We start from the raw sequence: 18,626 nt of genomic DNA on the forward strand, positions 1-18,626 counted from the left end.
ACATAGTGAAACCCCATCTCTACTAAAAATACAAAAATTATCCAGGCATGGTGGCATGCGCCTGTAATCCCAGCTACTCAGGAGACTGAGGCAGAAGAATTGCTTGAACCCGGGAGGCAGAGGTTGCAGTGAGCGGAGATCGCACCATTGATTGCACTCCAGCCTGGGGACAAGAGCGAGATTTTGTCTCAAAAACAAACAAGCAAACAAACAACAACAACAACAACTAAAATTTGCCAAGTGCCTACTGTGTGCCAGGCACTGTTTTGGGCATTGAGGGGAGAGCAGCAAGTAGGCAGTGTCTCTGCCCTCACAGAGCTGAAATTCAGGAGGGGAGAGAGTCTCACAGACAACTGGCCAGCACTCCAGCAACTCCCCCATCAGGGAATTCCAGGTGCTCGGCCCTCCACCAGGCTGGAGGATCATGGCAGCTCTGGCTGGCTAGGTGTCTGGGTATGGGATTCCTGAGATTCTCAGAAGGCATAGTCAGGGACCCTCAGGCAGATACTTACTGCTTCTCTCTGTGCCCTGCCTATCACCCTTTTCCCTTAACCTAAACTTCTCTCTTTCCTGCAGGTCAGCCAGGATGGCAAAGCACTGCTAGATGTGCTGCAGCGGCCCCTGAGCCCTGGGAACTCAGAATCCCTCACGGCCACAGCCAACTACTCCAAGGCAGTGCACCAAGTGCTGGACGTGGTGCACGAGGTGTTACATCACCAGCGACGGCTGGAGAGCATCTGGCAGCACCGCAAGGTGCGGCTCCACCAGCGGCTGCAGCTCTGTGTCTTCCAGCAGGACGTGCAGCAGGTAACAGGCTCTGAGCCCTGGTGTCCATTATCCATTCTAGGAGGCAGACCGGGCTCAAGTCCCTGACCTAGGTGATCAGGCTTAGGAGAGCACAGACTTATAGAGGGAAAAATGAAATTCAGCTCTCAGCTGCTCCACAGAACCCCACCAAAACACAAAACAAAAACTGGACCTGTGAATTGCATGTTTCTTGCCTAAGTGACTTTATAGACTGGCCTTCTCACCGTGTGGTATTGGAAAGGGAGACTCAGTTTCAGGAACTGCAATTCCTCATAGTCATATGGTACATTTTTCTTTGGTTTTGTTTTGTTTTGTTTTTTGGAGAGAGAGTCTCGCTCTGCTGCCCAGACTGGAGTACGGTGGTGTAATCTTGGTTCATTGCAACCTCCACTTTCTGGGTTCAAGCGATTCTTGTGCCTCAGCCTCCCAAGTAGCTGAGATTAAGGGCATGTGCCACCACACCCAGCTAATTTTTGTATTTTTGGTGGAGATGGGGTTTCACCGTGTTGGCCAGGCTGGTCTTGAACTCCTGACCTCAGGTGACCCGCCCGCCTTGGCCTCCCAAAATGTCAATATGGGTTAGGGTTAGGGCCAATGTGGCACATTTTTCTTTTGGTAAGCTTGACCCACATTCAGGCAGTGATTGCTAGATAGCTCAGGGGTGGATGGTTATCTGAGCACTCTCAGGCTTGGACCCCACATATGGTCCATCTGGGATGCAGGTGGCCTGCCAGAGTGGAGGTGAAGTGGGGTACAGGGACCTTCAGAGGATTCCTTGACAAGGTTGGACCAGGAAAATCAGATTTAAAACCTGGGCTGTTGTTCAGTGTATGTTTCATGATTACAGGTTATTTCTGACTTTATGTAGTTTTTTTTTTGTATTATGACATCAGTTGTGGCTTTTTCCTTTACCACGAATAACAAAGAAATGGTTATGTTTCTGACCACAAAAGGACAGTCTTGCTACAAATGCCCTTTCAGATGAAATAACCCATTCTTTTCTCCTTGTACTTTCTCTGTTTCTGTCTTCCAGGGGATCCTGGGATCTTTGCTGGAGGACTGATATACTAGGGCGGGGGGAGCTGGTTGGGAGATGGGGACTGGGATCCAGTCTCACTGTCTGTCATCTCTCTCTTAGTTCACCATAGGAGAACTAAGGATGGGCTTAGTTGTCCTAGGATGGGCTCTGCAGAGCTTCAGAGGAGCTGCTGGGGTGGACGCACTTGGTTCAACACCTGTTTGACTTTTCTGTGGCTACCGTGTAACTCCAGGATTATACATATAAAATAACAATTCACTCTCCTTTCATTCTTTTGTGGTATCGGCCAGGTATAATCCAAGGATAATCTAATTTACTGTATTATATAATACAATGTAATCCATTGTATATTTCCAGTGTAGTGAAATACACATGGAAAATTGAGAGCCAACTGTACATGTCTTTGGGATATTGGTTCCCTTCACCGGTGTCATTAGAGGGGCCTCTGGTGCTGGGTGCCTGAAGTAGTCAGGCCGAGTGGAGGGAGAGTTGAGCATTCTTGTCACTGACTGTGACACCCTCTGAATAGGGGGATAGTCACTGTGCAATCAGTCCCAGGAGCAGATGGGCCTTTGAGCATGTCCTCACTTCTTGGGCTGCCATAACTCACCTTGCAGAGTCCTCTTCTGACTGGAGCATCAATTGAGTCATCAGAGGCAACACCTCAGTCCCAGGAGAAATGGGCACTACTGATGTGCTGGCCGCAGTTCTGAAGCCCTCATGGGGCCTGCTGGGAGTGGAGAAGCAAATGAATCAGTTGCCTACTCCTCCTGCCATCTGGAGCTATCCTGATAAATATATCACTCCTGAGTGCAGGAGAGCACAGGAGGTAGTCTGTGATTGAGACAGAGTGAGGTACCAGCCTCTGAAGGCACAAAGGAGAGGTGTTGCTATTTCAGTGAACTCTCCATGACTCTCAGAGATGATCTGGGCCATGAATTGTACAATATCCATGGTGTCCTCTTTACCCTCATGCTGATTTTACAGCTGTTGTCCTGGAGAGCTGCAGAGGGGCTGCAGGGAGGGTGGGTGAAAGGCCTCCCCAAGAGGAGGGTGGCATTCCAGACTCCAACTATCAGGGAACTGCTGTGATCTGACTTTTCTATGACCACCATGACATCTAAACTAAAGCTAAGAAAAAGTATAAAACCACACCTGTGGTTGTTCTGCATCATGCTTTTAAAAATGAGAGCCTTTCTGAAATTAAGACCCTGTCAGTTCATCACTTTCTTGTTTGTAAATCCATGAGCATGAAATCTTTTTCCATTTATTTGTGTCCTCTTACTTCCTTCAGCAGTGATTTGTAGTTCTCCTTGAAGAGGTCCTTCACATCCCTTGTAGTTATATTCCTAGGTATTTTATTCTCTTTGTAGCAATTGTGAGTGGGAGTTCACTCGTGATTTGGCTCTCTATTATTGGTTTATAGGAATGCTTGTGATTTTTGCACATTCCAGAATCATGCAAAAAATCAGTTGCATTGATTTTATATCTTGAGACTTTGCTGAAGTTGTTTATCAGCTTAAGATTTTGGACCAACATCTAAAGAAGTAAAGAAAGCAAGACATTACAAGTTTTGATGGAGGTTTAAAATCTTGAATTTTTAGAAAATGCTCTGAATCCCAGAAACCTCAAAGAAATCCAGAGATCTGATGAATAGCAATGTCAGGAATATAAGACAACGTGAGGACAAGGTGGCTCTTATCATTAGAAGTTAATATAAGAAATTGAGAGTAGAAAATATGTACATGACTAGGTTGTATTTTTGTCAGTCTTTCTACCTCATGTGTGATCTTTTAAAGTTATTTGAATATTATCCTAAGCAAACTAACACAGGAGTAGAGAACCAAACACCACATGTTACCACTTATAAGCAGAAGCTAAACACTGAACACACATGGACACAAAGATGGGAACAGAAGGCACTAGGGACTGCTTGAGTGGGGAAGGTGGGAAGGAGGTGTGGGTTCAAGGCTGCCTATCAGGTACTATGCTCAGTATCTTGGTGATGGGATCACTCATACGCTAAGCCTCAGTGACATGCAATTTACCTATGTAACAAACCTGCACAGGTACTCCCAAACCTAAAATAAAAGTAAATAAAAAGCAACAAAAAATAAAAAAATAAAAAAGATTTTTGGGCCAAGACGATAGGGTTTTCTAAATATACAATCATGTCATCTGCAAACAAAGACAATTTGACTTCCTCTCTTCCTATTTGAATACCCTTTATTTCTTTCTCTTGCCTGATTGCCCTGGCCAGAACTTCCAATACTATGTTGAATAGGAGTGGTGAGAGAGGGTGTCTTTGTCTTGTGCTGATTTTCAAAGGGAATGCATCTAGCTTTTGCCCATTCAGTATGATATTGGCTGTGGGTTTGTCATAAATAGCTTTCATTATTTTGAGATACGTTCCATCAGTACCTAGTTTATTGAGAGTTTTTAGCATGAAGGGGTGTTGAATTTTATCAGCCTTTTCTGCCTCTATTGAGATAATCATGTGGTTTTTGTCATTGATACTGTTTATGTGATAGATTATGTTTATTGATTTGCATATGTTGAACCAGCCTTGCATCCCAGGAATGAAGCTGACTTGATCATGGTGGATAAGCTTTTTGATGTGCTGCTGGATTCAGTTTGCCAGTATTTTACTGAGGATTTTTGCATTGATGTTCATCAGGGATATTGGCCTGAAATTTTCTTTTTTTGTTGTGTCTCCGACAGGTTTTGGTATCGGGATGATGCTGGCCTCATAAAATGAGTTAGGGAGGAGTCCCTCTTTTTCTATTGTTTGGAATAGTTTCAGAAGGAATGATACCAGCTCCTCTTTGTATCTCTGGTAGAATTTGACTGTGAATCTATCTGCTCCTGGACTTTTTTTGGTTGGTAGGCTATTAATTACTGCCTCAATTTGAGAACTTGTTATTGGTCTATTCAGGGATTCAACTTCTTCCTGATTTAGTCTGGGAGGGTGTCTGTGTCCAGGAATTTATCCATTTCTTCTGGATTTTCTAGTTTATTTGCATAGAGGTGTTTATAGTATTCTCTGATGGTAGTTTGTATTTCTGTGGGATTGGTGGTGATATCCCCTTTATCATTTTTTATGTGTCTATTTGATTCTTCTCTCTTTTTCTTTATTAGTCTGGCTAGTGATCTATCTATTTTGTTAATCTTTTCCAAAACCAGCTGCTAGATTCATTGATTTTTTGAAGGATTTTTCGTGTCTCGATCTCCTTCAGTTCTTCTCTGATCTTAATTATTTCTTGTCTTCTGCTAGCTTTTGAATTTGTTTGCTCTTGCTTCTCTGGTTCTTTTAATTGTGATGTTACAGTATCAATTTTAGATCTTTCCCGCTTCCTCCTGTGGGCATGTAGTGTTATAAATTTCCCTCGGAGCACTATTTTAGCTGTGTCCCAGAGATTCTGGTACGTTGTGTCTTTGTTCTCATTGGCTTCAAAGAACTTCTTTATTTCTGCCTTAATTTCATTATTTACCCAGTAGTCATTTAGGAGCAGGTTGCTCAGTTCCCATGTAGTTGTGTGGTTTTGAGGGAGCTTCTTAATCCTGAGTTCTAATTTGATTGCACTGTGATCTGAGAGACTGCTTGTTATTATTTCCCTTCTTTTGCATTTGCTGAGGAGTGTTTTACTTCCAATTATGTGGTTAATTTTAGAATAAGTGCGATGTGGTGCTGAGAAGAATGTGTATTCTGTTGATTTGGGGTGGAGAGATCTGTAGATGTCTATTAGGTCCACTTGGTCCAGAGCTGAATTCAAGTCCTGAACATCCTTGTTAATTTTCTGTCATGTTGATCTGACTAATATTGACAGTGGGGTGTTAAAGTCTCCCACTATTATTGTGTGGGAGTCTAACTCTCTTTGTAGGTTTCTGTGAACTTGCTTTATGAATCTGGGTGCCTCTGTATTGGGTGCAAGGAAACCCAATGCACCTTCTGTTTTTTATTCTCCCCTAACTCTTCTATCTTCCATGTATGTAAAAGGGCTACTTTCAGGCCCAGATACACCTGACTAGATTCTTGCTCTTTCTGGGAGATGCAAATTTCATTCTATCTTTTCTTAGCTAGACCAACTGTTTTCAGAGCATTCCCTGCAGGCAGGCCACCTTGTTCCACCTCACCTTCTTCTTCACTCTCCATTTTTTGTAAGAATGAGTCTATCTGATAGCAAATCCTAGACAGACAACACTCTTTGGTAGAACAGTAGGTAGGCTCTTTGAATAAAACACAAACACAGGAATAATCTCCACTGATTATTTAAATCAAATAATTCCATGTTTTTATCTTTTAGTGTGACTTTAACCCTCCTACCCCAACTTCTATTTTTTATTATAAAGTAATTTAGTTTTTCTGTAGCAAATAAAAAATATATCAATTGACAGAGGCCAAGCACGGTGGCTCATGCCTGTAATCCCAGCACTTTGAGAGGCTGAGGCGGGAGGATCACTTGGGGTCACGAGTTCAAGACCAGCCTGGCCAACATGGTGAAACCCCATCTCTACTAAAAATACAAAAATTATGCAGGTGTGGCGGCACACACCTATAGTCCCATCTACTCAGGAGGCAGAGGCAGGAGAATTGCTTGAACCTGGGAGGCAGAGGTTGCAGTGAGCCAAGATCACACCACTGCATTCCAGCCTGGGTGTCAGAGCAAGACTCCATCTCAAAAAAGAAAAAAAAAGAAAAAAGAAAAAAGATGTCTCTAAAGTGTTTTGGCACACCTTCTGTATGCAAAGTCTTGTGCTAGAAGTTTGTGGTCTCTGCCTTTGAGAGTAGACACATACACCCAAGGATATATTAATGGCACACAGCTATCTGTGTTCAGAGCCAAAAACAACCAAACAACAATGAGCTTATTAGAGTCAGGGCAGAGAGAGTTCACTCTTGTTGGGGTGTGCTTTGCGCTGGCCCTTGGAGCACAGGAAGGGGAGATGGGGGTGATGTTCTTGGGAAAGACCAGAAAGCAGAGAACTAAGTTATGGGCAGGGCACAATGATGAGGAAGTCTAACTGGACACCTACTCCTGGCAGCGATAATGGGGGGTGAGACGGGAAGGGTAGGGAGTGGTCTTATTGGTGTGAGTAGGTCAGTGACACATTTGAGGCTCCTACGTCTTATTTTTAAGCAGTATGGTCAGGTGAACTAGGGAAGGGCAGTGATGTCAGAATATATCTGGCCTGGTGACTTCCATTCTGAATTAATGAAAATTAATATTCATTTAAAGTTCATAGTTCCTGTACTACAAATAGATTGTACCTGCTTCCCTCAGTTTTTCTGAAGCCTCAGGTGGAAAATTACAGCTTTTACTATGTCAGCTCTAGTTTGCCAAAGGTGGTCTCAAAAGGATTTGACTGTAATTTTGTAAAAACTCCAAATAGTCAATCTTTTACTAGCTCCATTGACTATAGTCTCTTAATCATACTAAAACGGTTTGGTCATTGTATAATCCAGTCGACAGTTTTGCATAATAGAAGGTGAGCCCTTCAGGTTGCTCTCAGAATGATTAGTTATTAAAAAAAAAAGTGACCAGAATGATGTCAGGTCTAGAAACTAACTCTTCCGATAAGAAAGAAGGATTAAAACATCTAAAAAGGAAAGGGTCAGGGCATATTCTGCACCTCATTAGATCAAGGAATGCACTCATGGGGGAACCATGTGTTCAACAGATTACTTGATGGGTGCACTGAGAAGGGGATTCAAATATCAGAGGGATGGTTGGATTCCAACCCTGAGATTTTGTTACTGGAATTAAATGTGTCTTTATAAGTTATATTGTTCAAAGCTCAGGATTCATCAACTTTATGAGTAAATATGATTGAGTATCTAATCTCTTCACTTGGCTTTTGTTTAATCTTCCATCACTGTGAGGCAGATGATAGTTTTGTTCTGTCTTTCTGATGGGGAAATTAAGGCTTAGAAAGGCTTAGTAAACTTGCCTAAGGTCACACAGCTAGTGGCAGATCAGGGATTCAATTCTAAGTTCACCTAATGTCAAACTCCATCCTCTTAGCCTCTTTACTATGCCATATACCCTATGATGGGTGATGGGAATAAGAGACACAGATCATGCCCTTGAGAAGTTTATAATATAGTGCTAGAGTATCACTGATCAAAGTGTCCTGATCAATTACTTGGTCTCACAGGATGAGACTTGCCTAATATCATATAGCTGCTGAGAGCTGAGATTGATCCTCAAACTACCTGTCCAGTAAGATTCAAGAAGACAGTCTTACTTATAGCCAAAAACCTCCCTCATTGCTAGCACAGCAGTCTGAGATCTAACTGCAAGGCAGCAGCGAGGCTGGGGGAGGGGCGCCTGCCATTGCTGAGGCTTAAGTAGGTAAACAAAGCCACCAGGAAGCTCGAACTGGGTGGAGCCCACCACAGCTCAAGGAGGCCTGCCTGTCTCTGTAGACTCCACCTCTGGGGACAGGGCAAAGCTAAATAAAAAGCAGCTGAAACCTCTGCAGATGTAAATGACCCTGTCTGACAGCTTTGAAGAGAGCAGTGGATCTCCCAGCACGGAGGTTGAGATCTGAGAATGGACAGACTGCCTGCTCAAGTGGGTCCCGGACCCCTGAGTAGCCTAACTGGGAGACATCCCCCACTAGGTGCAGACCAGCACCTCACACCTCACACGGTGGGGTACACCCCTGAGACGAAGCTTCCAGAGCAAGAATCAGACAGCAACACTCGCTGTTCAGCAATATTCTATCTTCTGCAGCCTCTGCTGCTGATACCCAGGCAAACAGGGTCTGGAGTGGACCTCAAGCAATCTCCAACAGACCTACAGCTGAGGGTCCTGATCATTAGAAGGAAAACTAACAAACAGAAAGGACACCCACACCAAAACCCCATCAGTACGTCACCATCATCAAAGACCAAAGGCAGATAAAACCACAAAGATGGGGAAAAAGCAGGGCAGAAAAGCTGGAAATTCAAAAAATCAGAGTGCATCTCCCCCTCCAAAGGAACGCAGCTCATCACCAGCAATGGATCAAAGCTGGACGGAGAATGACTTTGACGAGTTGAGAGAAGAAGACTTCAGTCGATCAAACTTCTCAGAGCTAAGTTTCTTTGCGTACCCAGTGCAAAGAAACTAAAAATCTTGAAAAAAGAGTAGAAGAATGGATAACTAGAATAATCAATGCAGAGAAGGCCATAAATGAACTGATAGAGATAAAAACCATGACACGAGAAATACGTGACAAATGCACAAGCTTCAGTAACTGACTCGATCAACTGGAAGAAAGAGTATCAATGATTGAAGATCAAATGAATGAAATGAAGTGAGAAGAGAAGTCTAGAGAAAAAAGAGGAAAAAGAAATGAACAAAGCCTCCAAGAAATATGGGATTATGTGAAAAGACCAAATCTACGTCTGATTGATGTGCCTGAAAGTGAGGGGGAAAATGGAACCAAGCTGGAAAACACTCTTCAGGATATCATCCAGGAGAACTTCCCCAACCTAGTAGGGCAGGCCAACATTCAAATTCAGGAAATACAGAGATTGCCACAAAGATACTCCTCGAGAAGAGCAACTCCAAGACACATAATTGTCAGATTCACCAAAGTTGAAATGAAGGAAAAAATGTTAAGGGCAGCCAGAGAGAAAGGTCAGGTTACCCACAAAGGGAAGCCCATCAGGCTAACAGCAGATCTCTCGGCAGAAACTCTACAAGCCAGAAGAGAGTAGGGGCCAATATTCAACATTCTTAAAGAAAAGAATTTTAAACCCAGAATTTCATATCCAGCCAAACTAAGTTTCATAAGTGAAGGAGAAATAAAATCCTTTACAGACAAGCAAATGCTTAGAGATTTTGTCACCACCAGGCCTGCCCTACAAGAGACCCTGAAGGAAGCACTAAACATGGAAAGGAACAACAGGTACCAGCCATTGCAAAAACATGCCAAAATGTAAAGATCATCAATGCTAGGAAGAAACTACATCAACTAACGAGCAGAATAACCAGCTAATATCAAAATGACAGGATCAAGTTCACACATAACAATATTAACCTAAAATGTAAATGGACTAAATGGTCCAATTAAAAGACACAGACTGGCAAATTGGATAAAGAGTCAAGACACATCAGTTTGCTGTATTCAGGAGACCCATCTCACATGCAGAGGTACACATAGGCTCAAAATAAAGGGATGGAGGAACATCTACCAAGCAAATGGAGAACAAAAGCCCTTTTCCATATGCTTTCTCTATAGCTATTTATTACTAACACAAATGTCCCCAAAACAGACACTACCCATTCTCATTTATTTTTCACAGTTATAATTACGTTAACTTAGCATTACTGATGCTATTATTTACAGCATGTATCTTGAATAATATCCATCTGCCCATGGTCATATTAGCAGTTTTAAAGTTCTCAAATAAATTTTTTTATGGTGATAATCAAATCATTCAGATATTTTTCAAGTAGATAATGGGTGATTATTTGGAAAGAGTGTATGCCCAGAAAGAGCACAAGGTTGAGACTCTGCTGAGTTGGTGCAGATTGAGAGGGAGGCTCCTGCTTGTCAGGGTTGCTTTCTGATTGAAATGAAGAGAGGGAGGAAAACATTCCCATCTGCTTTTTTAGTGTCCCTGATCTTAGAGGAAGCACTCCATCCCTTTCCCTGTGGCAGGAGGCTAGTACAGAAGACTATCGGTTCTAGTCCTCTCCATGTGTTCCATAGTCTCTGCAGGGCTGGGGAATGAGCTAAAGGCTTGCCTCTTGCATGCTCACACGCTTCCTGCCTGGAACCTCATGGGCTCCTAGTACCTCTTCTTCCTGGTTCCCCACTTCCCATACTATACCCCAGCCACTCTGTTCTCTGCCCTACTTTCCTTCTTGCCTCTCTTCCCTTCCCCACCATGGGCTTCTCCCTTGGTATTTAGTTTGGTATTTATTTTGATTTTATGAATGCAAACTCTGTCCTGACTGAAAAGTGGTCCTTCCACGATGGGCATGTGGGCATCTCATCTGGCAGGGGTAGGAGGCTGATGAAGCCTGGGGAGGCAGTGAGAAGTCTCTTGCCAGGAGATACTGAACCTCAGGGCTTTATTGATCCACAGCAATTTTTAACATGTTTAATGTCCTCAATTCCTTTTTTATAGTTATATTAACAAGTGATAAGATAGTCACCATCCAGGGTACCTTTTTTCTGACAATCCCTATCCTTAGCATGTCCTTGATCTCAACATGCTAATTCTGGTACCTTGAATACTAGGCTAAAGGATAAAGAACTCACACATGATTATTGATGAGATGCTGTTGAAGGATTCTGTGCAGAGGAGACATGTCATCAGAGTAGAGGTTTGAGGAAATCTAGTGCCAGTTTAGGGGCTGAGTTGGGGTGAGGGGAGACTGGAAACCATAGGCATGGTATGTGGCCGTAGAGCATGAACAAGGGTAATGGGGAAAGTGTAGGTTTGGGAGCTTTTATGGGAAAAAAAAAATCACTAAAAATTATTTTCCATTTGTTACAGAAAATGAGGGAGGCATCACATATAAATATGTAACTGTATTTTTCAAGGTGTGGTCCTTGGACCCCTGCATTAAAATCATCTGGGCAGAGTGGAGGGCTTTTTAAAAACAGATTATCAGGCCCTATTCTACATTTCTTGATTCAGAATTTGGGAATGAGGTGGAGCCTATAATTTAAAAAGAACCCCAGGTGATTCTTAAGCATTCTAAAGTTCAAAACTGCTGGCAAGAGTTTGAAGCCTTAGTGTTAAAAAGTATAGTGCCTCCAGAAACAGACAGCAAGGCACCAGGCAGAGGAGGTTCTCTCAGGGAGGTAGGAGGACCCAGGCTCCACTGTGCTGGGAGGGGACGGGTATAGGTGGGCTGGGGCTGGAGAGGCCCAAGGTTAGGGGCAGCTGAGACTTTGGGTCTCTGGACCCTCAGCTGGCTTCTACCCAACATCGGGTCTGCCAGGAGACAGGATTGCAGCTCTCAGTGGAAGCACAGTCCGTACACCTGCTAATGAGTTTCCGCTGAGCCCTCTCAGAAGAATGATGGCTTCTCCTGCCATAGCAAGAAATTTATTTTGATCATACTTGTTCCAAAGAGGGGACGGAAAATGAGTTGCTGGTAATTGGGCATTTCAAGTGGTGCCTGCATGCTCTCCAGTTGCAGCCGATGGGGAGCTGGGTGGTACAGGCAGCCTAGGAGCTGCTCCCCTTCAGAACTAGTGCTCAGTGTGCTGTGTGAAGAGACAGAAATAATGATGTGGTAGACTCTCCTGAGTGCTCTTCACACTGTGTGTACTTGAACTTTTAACAGAACAAAATGTCTTGTAGATGCCTGATGGCATATAAATGATCCTTCATTTACTTCAGAATAATGGCTTTCTAAATGTGGGAGGCTGAGGGCTGAGAGGTAGAAATTAAGAGAGGAGAAATCTTTAGTTTACTTAAAACATCAACATCTTCTTGTTTTATCCTGTGGATCAAATTATGACACAAGCTGAATAATCTATTTCAAATAAGATGACTTATCAGAGAGAACCAGGTGAGGGATCAGAGAGGTGAGATTCTGATTCCGCATACATTTGCAAAACATCTCCATTTCTTTTCATGGATTTTGTCCTTCCCACACATGAAGTTTTCAAATTATATTCGTTATTCATTTACCCATTTATTCAGCAAATACTCTGAGAAGAACACAGCAGCAAATCAAATGAACCCCCTGTTTACATAGAGCTTACGGTCAGGGGGTGGAAATAAAACAACACCCAAACCAAGCAAGTATGCCATGTGTCATATGGCAATAACTGGTGATGAGTAAGTGGAGAGCTGAATGAATGAGCAGTGAGGACGTGTTTAACAAGAGGTTCTCGGACTGGGCACTGTGGCTCATGCCTCTAATACTAGCACTTTGGGAGGCTGAGGTGAGCAGATTGCCTGATCTCAGGAGTTCAAGACCAGCCTGGGCAACATGGTAAAACCCTGTCTCTACCAAAATGCAGTAACATTAGCTGGGTGTTGTGGTGTGTGCCTGTGGTCCTAGCTATTCAGGAGGCTGAGGCATGAGAATCGCTTGAACCCAGTAGTTGGAGGTTGCAGTGAGCCAAGATTGCACCATTATACTCCAGCCTGAGTGACAGAGTGAGACTCTGTCTCCAAAAAAAAGAAGAAGAAGAAGAGATTTTGGCACATGGAATGGTACTTACAAAGTCCTTAAGACCAGAGTGGTTTCTCATGAGCTCAGATGCATTCATTGCCACCATACAAAGATTGTTTGTTAATAATTCTCTTCAAAAGGACGTTTTCCAGCCGGGCATGGTGGCTCACACCTATAATTCCAGCACTTTGGGAGGCCGAGGCAGGTGGATCACCTGAGGTCAGGAGTTCAAGACCAGCCTGGCCAACATGGCAAAACACCGTCTCTACTGAAAATACAAAAAATTACCCAGGCATGGTGGTATGTACCTATAATCCCAGCTACTCAGGAGGCTGAGGCAGGAGAATCGCTTGAACCTGAGAGGCAGAGGCTGCAGTGAGCCAAGCTCATGCCACTGCACTCCAGCTTGGGCAACAGAGAGAGACTTCATCTCAAAAAAAAAAAAAAAAAAAAAAAAAAGAACAGAACATTTTCCCTTCTCCTTGGCAGTTAGAAAAGACTGTCTCCTGAAAAGCATTGCATCTTGATTGTATGCTGGTTGGAATAAACACAATTAGATGAGGAAGAAAGGGGGTGATTAGGGAATTATGCATAATGGCTGTTAGGTTAGCTTTCAAATCTAGTCGAGGATGTGAGCATCTCTTTTGGAAAAGACTGTTCTTGGAAAAGACTGCTTTCTGGTTGAAGAGTCAAGACGGAGAAAAGAAGATCTTTACAAGTTGTTACAAGACTGCCTGCCTGCTGTAGTGGCAAGGAGCCTGGGCTCACCTGCACTGTTATCCCTAATGATGGCATTCCTGAATGGGATGGCAAAATTCCTCTCAAGACAAGCAAGGCAGGGACCTCGGCCACATGCACTTGGCAGTTCATGGCTATAATCAGTCATTGTGTATATTCTGAGTGCAAGATGCAGGCAAGGATGCTGTGTGGTAGAGGAGAGGGAAGGGTAGCATACAAATGGTGAAAAACCTGTACTCTTTACATCCCTCTAGGAACTAACTACCTGCCAAGTGGGGCAATGGAGAAGGTAGAGATGCACAGAGATAACTTAGAGTGCAGACTGAGAGTTACAGTGGGAGTGTAGAGCAGGAGACATTCACTCCAAAGTTCTGCGTTAGAGGGGTCAGTTTGAGTTCAGTTCAATTAAACATGTATTAAGCAGCCACTCTGTGTTGAGTACTACACTGTGTCCTGGGAGTACAAAGAGGTTGGAGTCTAATGTGAGAGACAGGCCTGTGGGCAATAATTGTGGTTTGAACAGAATAAGAGAAGAGAAACACCCGCTTCAGCCTGGATGGGTTATTAAGGAGTTAAGGCTTTCCATAGCCAATGATTTTGGAGTAGAGCTTAAAGGATAAGTGGGAGGTAGCCTGGGAAGTGGGTACACAAGAGGAAAGGATATGGAGAGTGATGGGGAAAACAGAGCAAAACTTAGGAGATGAGAGGCAGCTTTTAGGGTGTTTGGGGGTGAGGCAGGAACTCACTAGAGGTGGGGTTAAGAGGGGGTAGGGCCAGGCATAGGGGACTTTGTATGTCAAGGTAAGGGGCTGCTCAAAAAGTATACCCCAGTAAAAAGCCCTTTTGAGAAATCATGGGTTAATTTCATTTAAGTCTGAGGGTATGCCTTTATTTATTTATTTATTTATTTATTTTTATTTGTATAAATGTACGGGGTCCAAGTATAATTTTGTTATATACATAGATTGCATAGTGGTAAAGTCAGAACTTTTAGGGTATCCATCACCCAAATAACATACTTTGTACTCATTAATAATTTCTCATCACCCACCCCCTCTCCCTTTCCAGTGTCCATTGTCTAGCACTCCACACTCTGCATCCATGCATCTGCATTATTTATCTTCCACATATAAGTGAGAACATGTGATATTTGTCTTTCTGTGCCTGACTTGTTTTACTCAAGATAATGGCCTCCAGTTTCATCCATGTTGCTGCAGAAGACATGATTTCATTCTTTTTTATGGTTGAATAGTATTCCATTGTCAATATATACCACATTTTCTTTATCTAGTCATCCACTGATGGACACTTAGGTTGAAGTTATGTTTTTAGAATGGATTTGGCATTCCTAACTTTTATTATTGGGATTTAGGTAGATTAACAATTTATAATTTATTTTTTAGCTTTAGTGTATAAATTACTTCTTTGAAACTAAAGGCACATCTTTCCCAGAATCTGATTGACAACCATTATTGAGTACTATTTCCCATTCAAGTTCAGGGGCACAAATCACTGTCACTTATGCCCATGAGTATCTCTTTCCGTAGTCATTCTCAGAACAAGAGTATGAGCATAGAAAGGGAAAAAAATCGTAAGAAAAATAATACGTTATGTCTGTGCTACCCCTCATAACTCATTCAGTCCCGTACCAGTGACTAGTTCTACCTTCCACTCAGCTATTCAAGACATGCCCCTGGGGGTCAGGCTTACCACCTGCCTCTGCATCTCCCCCATAGCCAATTACCAAGTCCTGGCAATTCTTTCCCCCCAATCTTTCTATCTATAGACACTGCCATTGGCCTTGCATGAGTCACCATCACCTCTTGTCAGAATTTCTGCCTCCTGTTTTCCCTTCTCTACACTTGCCTTCTCCAGTTGATCCTCCACAAAGCAGTCAGAGCTATATATATATTTATACACACACACATACTCATATACACACACACACATATATTTGAGATAAGGTCTCACTCTGTTGCCCGGGTTGGAATGGTGATATCACAGCTCACTTCAGCCTGGAACTCTTAGGCTCAGGGGATCCTCCCTCCTCAGCCTCCTACATAGCTGGGGCTGCAGGTGTGTACCACCACGCCTGGCTAATTTTTTTGTATTTTTTGTAGAAACAGAGTTTTGCCATGTTACCAAGGCTTATCTCAAATTCCTAGGTTCAAGCAATCCACCTGCCTCTGCCTCCCAAAGGGATAGGATTATAGGCATAAACCACTGTACCTAGTCAGTCAGAACAATAATTTTTAACCGGAAATGAAAACTGTCTTTATCCTCCTGGCAGCAGCTCTTCAGTGGCTCGTAGGATGAACACTGGATTCTTCTGTTCGGCACACCAGGGCTCACCACAATCTGGTACCTGCCTTTTCAGGGTCCATTTCCTATTTATCCCCTATGCGAGCCATGCTGGTCATTTCAATTCCTAATTTGGTTAAACCCTACTCTCTCTCAGATCTCAGCTAAACCTCACTTCTCCTGAGAAACCTTCTGTGACTCCCCAGAGAAGGTGCATTTGGCTGTTGGTACTTTTCACCTTTGCAATGATGAACTGTATGATTTAGTGTCTAGTGCTTGTTACCCCTATAGACTGAGTTCCCAGCATCAGGCAATGCCTGCCTTTTTACTGCTGCTTCCAGCTCTCCAGAGCTGCTCTAGTGCCTGGCACTGTGGTACAATAAGACTATTTAAATAAATATCTGAATATGTGAATACTTACATACCCACACATGCTTCTCTGCTGCCTGAGGACCCCTCAGATGAAAACAAAAAGATAAAACCTCCAAAGTTAGAAATGCTCAAATACCAATTCAGAGCCATCGATAGGTATGAATGACTATCACGCTGTATACCCTGACTATGATTGGTAATGGAGTGTTTTAAATATGCCTTGTAGATGAAGAGAAATTATTCAGGAATGAGATTATAAGGAGTACCTTGATGGGTGCTTGTACTTAGGTAGGGTCCGGGATTTGACTAGAAAGTCAATTTATTCTTTAACCAGTGATGTTCAGATTCTGGAACTTGATTCATCTTAATGGAACACACTAGAAACTGACAAATATCCAGAATCTCAAGCCACATATAAATTTATAGTGTGTAATGTAATTGTCAGGCACTGCTGGTGTCAGCTCAGGAACATGTTTCTCTGCTGCACAGGATCTGCATGGAAAGTCAGATTATACTCCCAAGGTTGGAGGACATGGAATCAGGGTCCAGACAGTGTGTGGTCTAAATACGTGTATGACGCAGTGATGGCTCTAAATGAACCATCTGAAATAAAATAGTCAGAAATTAGAATCCTTAACAATACTTCATATATTGACTATGTTTATCTAGCCTCGAGTACTTTTTCAGTCTGGATTACTAAAGAAATTTTGTTAACTTTCCTAAATTATTTGCTTTTTGATTTGTTAAATTGATTTCTGCGTAGCTCCTGAACTTTCGTTGAAATTGCACGTATTTTCCCTACAGCTTCAATTCTAATGGCAGAAATTGGACTAAATGATGGCACTATAACATCACAGAGCAATCAAAGTTATGTTAAAATGAAGTAAAAGCTTCTCAAATATGAAAGAAATAGGTTTTTAAGTGATGAAGGCATAGCCAATTAAGTAAAACTAAGTGTCACTAACTAAAAATAAATTGACATTTTAAAGAAAGCAAAGTACTGAAAAAGGAAACAAATTGCCTTTTAAAAAAATATTTAAAAGTTGTAAAATCATTTCTGGGGAGTGCAGACGCTGTATGTGGGTGAACTAGTAGATGAAAAATATTCCTCTTCAACCAATTTACTTCAGAATAACCAATTTTCTTAAAGCTAGAGATAAAAAATGAAATAAAACTCATGAAAACACTGCGAGACAAGCAATTCATACTTAAGTGCTCAAAACTAAATTTAAAAAATTGCGGTCTGAAAAATCTGTTATAAATTCCAACACATTCGTAAATGACCACTGGTAGTTCTTTAATATGCAAAAAATTATCCTCAAACTTCAATTTGTTTTCAGAAGGGGCTGATGAAAGTTTATGCCTTAAAATCCTAAAACTTTACTATACTTGGCACCTAATATACAGGAAACTTTGTGACTACAAAGAATTTGCCTTTGACCTTGCATGCTGAAGCTCGTAAATCCCGTGACAGTACATCATTGTGATATCTAATTGTGGCAAGCCAAGTAAAAATACACTCTCCTGATTTTTTTGGTTGAAGTTTCACCATAAGTAATTCTAGAGAAACGTAGGCTCTTCTAAGAGAGGAACATGTAAAGTTCCTTTCAGTGCTGCCTTTCAGTGTTTGCAAAAGGTAAAAATCCAGCACTACCATGATTTCTTTTTAGGGCTGTGCCTCCAGAATACTTAAAATATGTATATTGCCAGAATATATTATAAAGTGTTTAAAATATCCATAGATAATGTTTAGATGAATTCATTTTTTATTTACAAAACACTTCTTTTCTTCATGATGATGGACAATTACTCCACCTGTCTTCATTAAGTGGATATTTGTTAAGCCTCATTTTTATATTCATATGTACCTTTCTCTGAACTAGCACAATCGTAATGTGGGCTTTGTGATCCTGTCACCAAAGACTTTGAAAATGTTCACACTTTGCACACTGCAGATATTAAAATATCCCAAATGTCAGAGAACTCCCATGCCTGTAGTCTATGGAATGATTTGGTTCTACCTCTGTTTGCTACAGGGCAATCTGTCTGAGACACAGGAATGAGTTAAACCATCTTTTTAAATAGACCTAGTTCATCTAAGTCATTTTCCAATAAGTTCTTCCAAAATCTGGAAAGGCTAGTACATCATTAATCAAATGTTTAGTTCATGGTTAATATTGCAGTGAGTGGACTCACTTGAGTTTTAGCAGGATCTATAACAGGTGTGTCTA

The 18,626-nt window shown here is 42.2% G+C and overlaps 1 protein-coding gene across 5 annotated transcripts in view; it reads left to right on the plus strand.

The window, feature by feature from the left end:
• KALRN (kalirin RhoGEF kinase) overlaps positions 1–18,626 on the plus strand; it is a 707,465-nt gene that overhangs the window by 307,400 nt on the left and 381,439 nt on the right. For all 5 annotated transcript variants that reach the window (XM_030942180.1, XM_030942185.1, XM_030942189.1 and 2 more), the window contains exon 9: positions 577–807. In XM_030942180.1, the coding sequence (XP_030798040.1) occupies positions 577–807 (231 nt within the window). The remainder of the gene's footprint in view (positions 1–576; positions 808–18,626) is intronic.

This window comes from Rhinopithecus roxellana, chromosome 1 (assembly GCF_007565055.1).
Source record: "Rhinopithecus roxellana isolate Shanxi Qingling chromosome 1, ASM756505v1, whole genome shotgun sequence".
Classification (NCBI taxonomy): Eukaryota; Metazoa; Chordata; class Mammalia; order Primates; family Cercopithecidae; genus Rhinopithecus; species Rhinopithecus roxellana.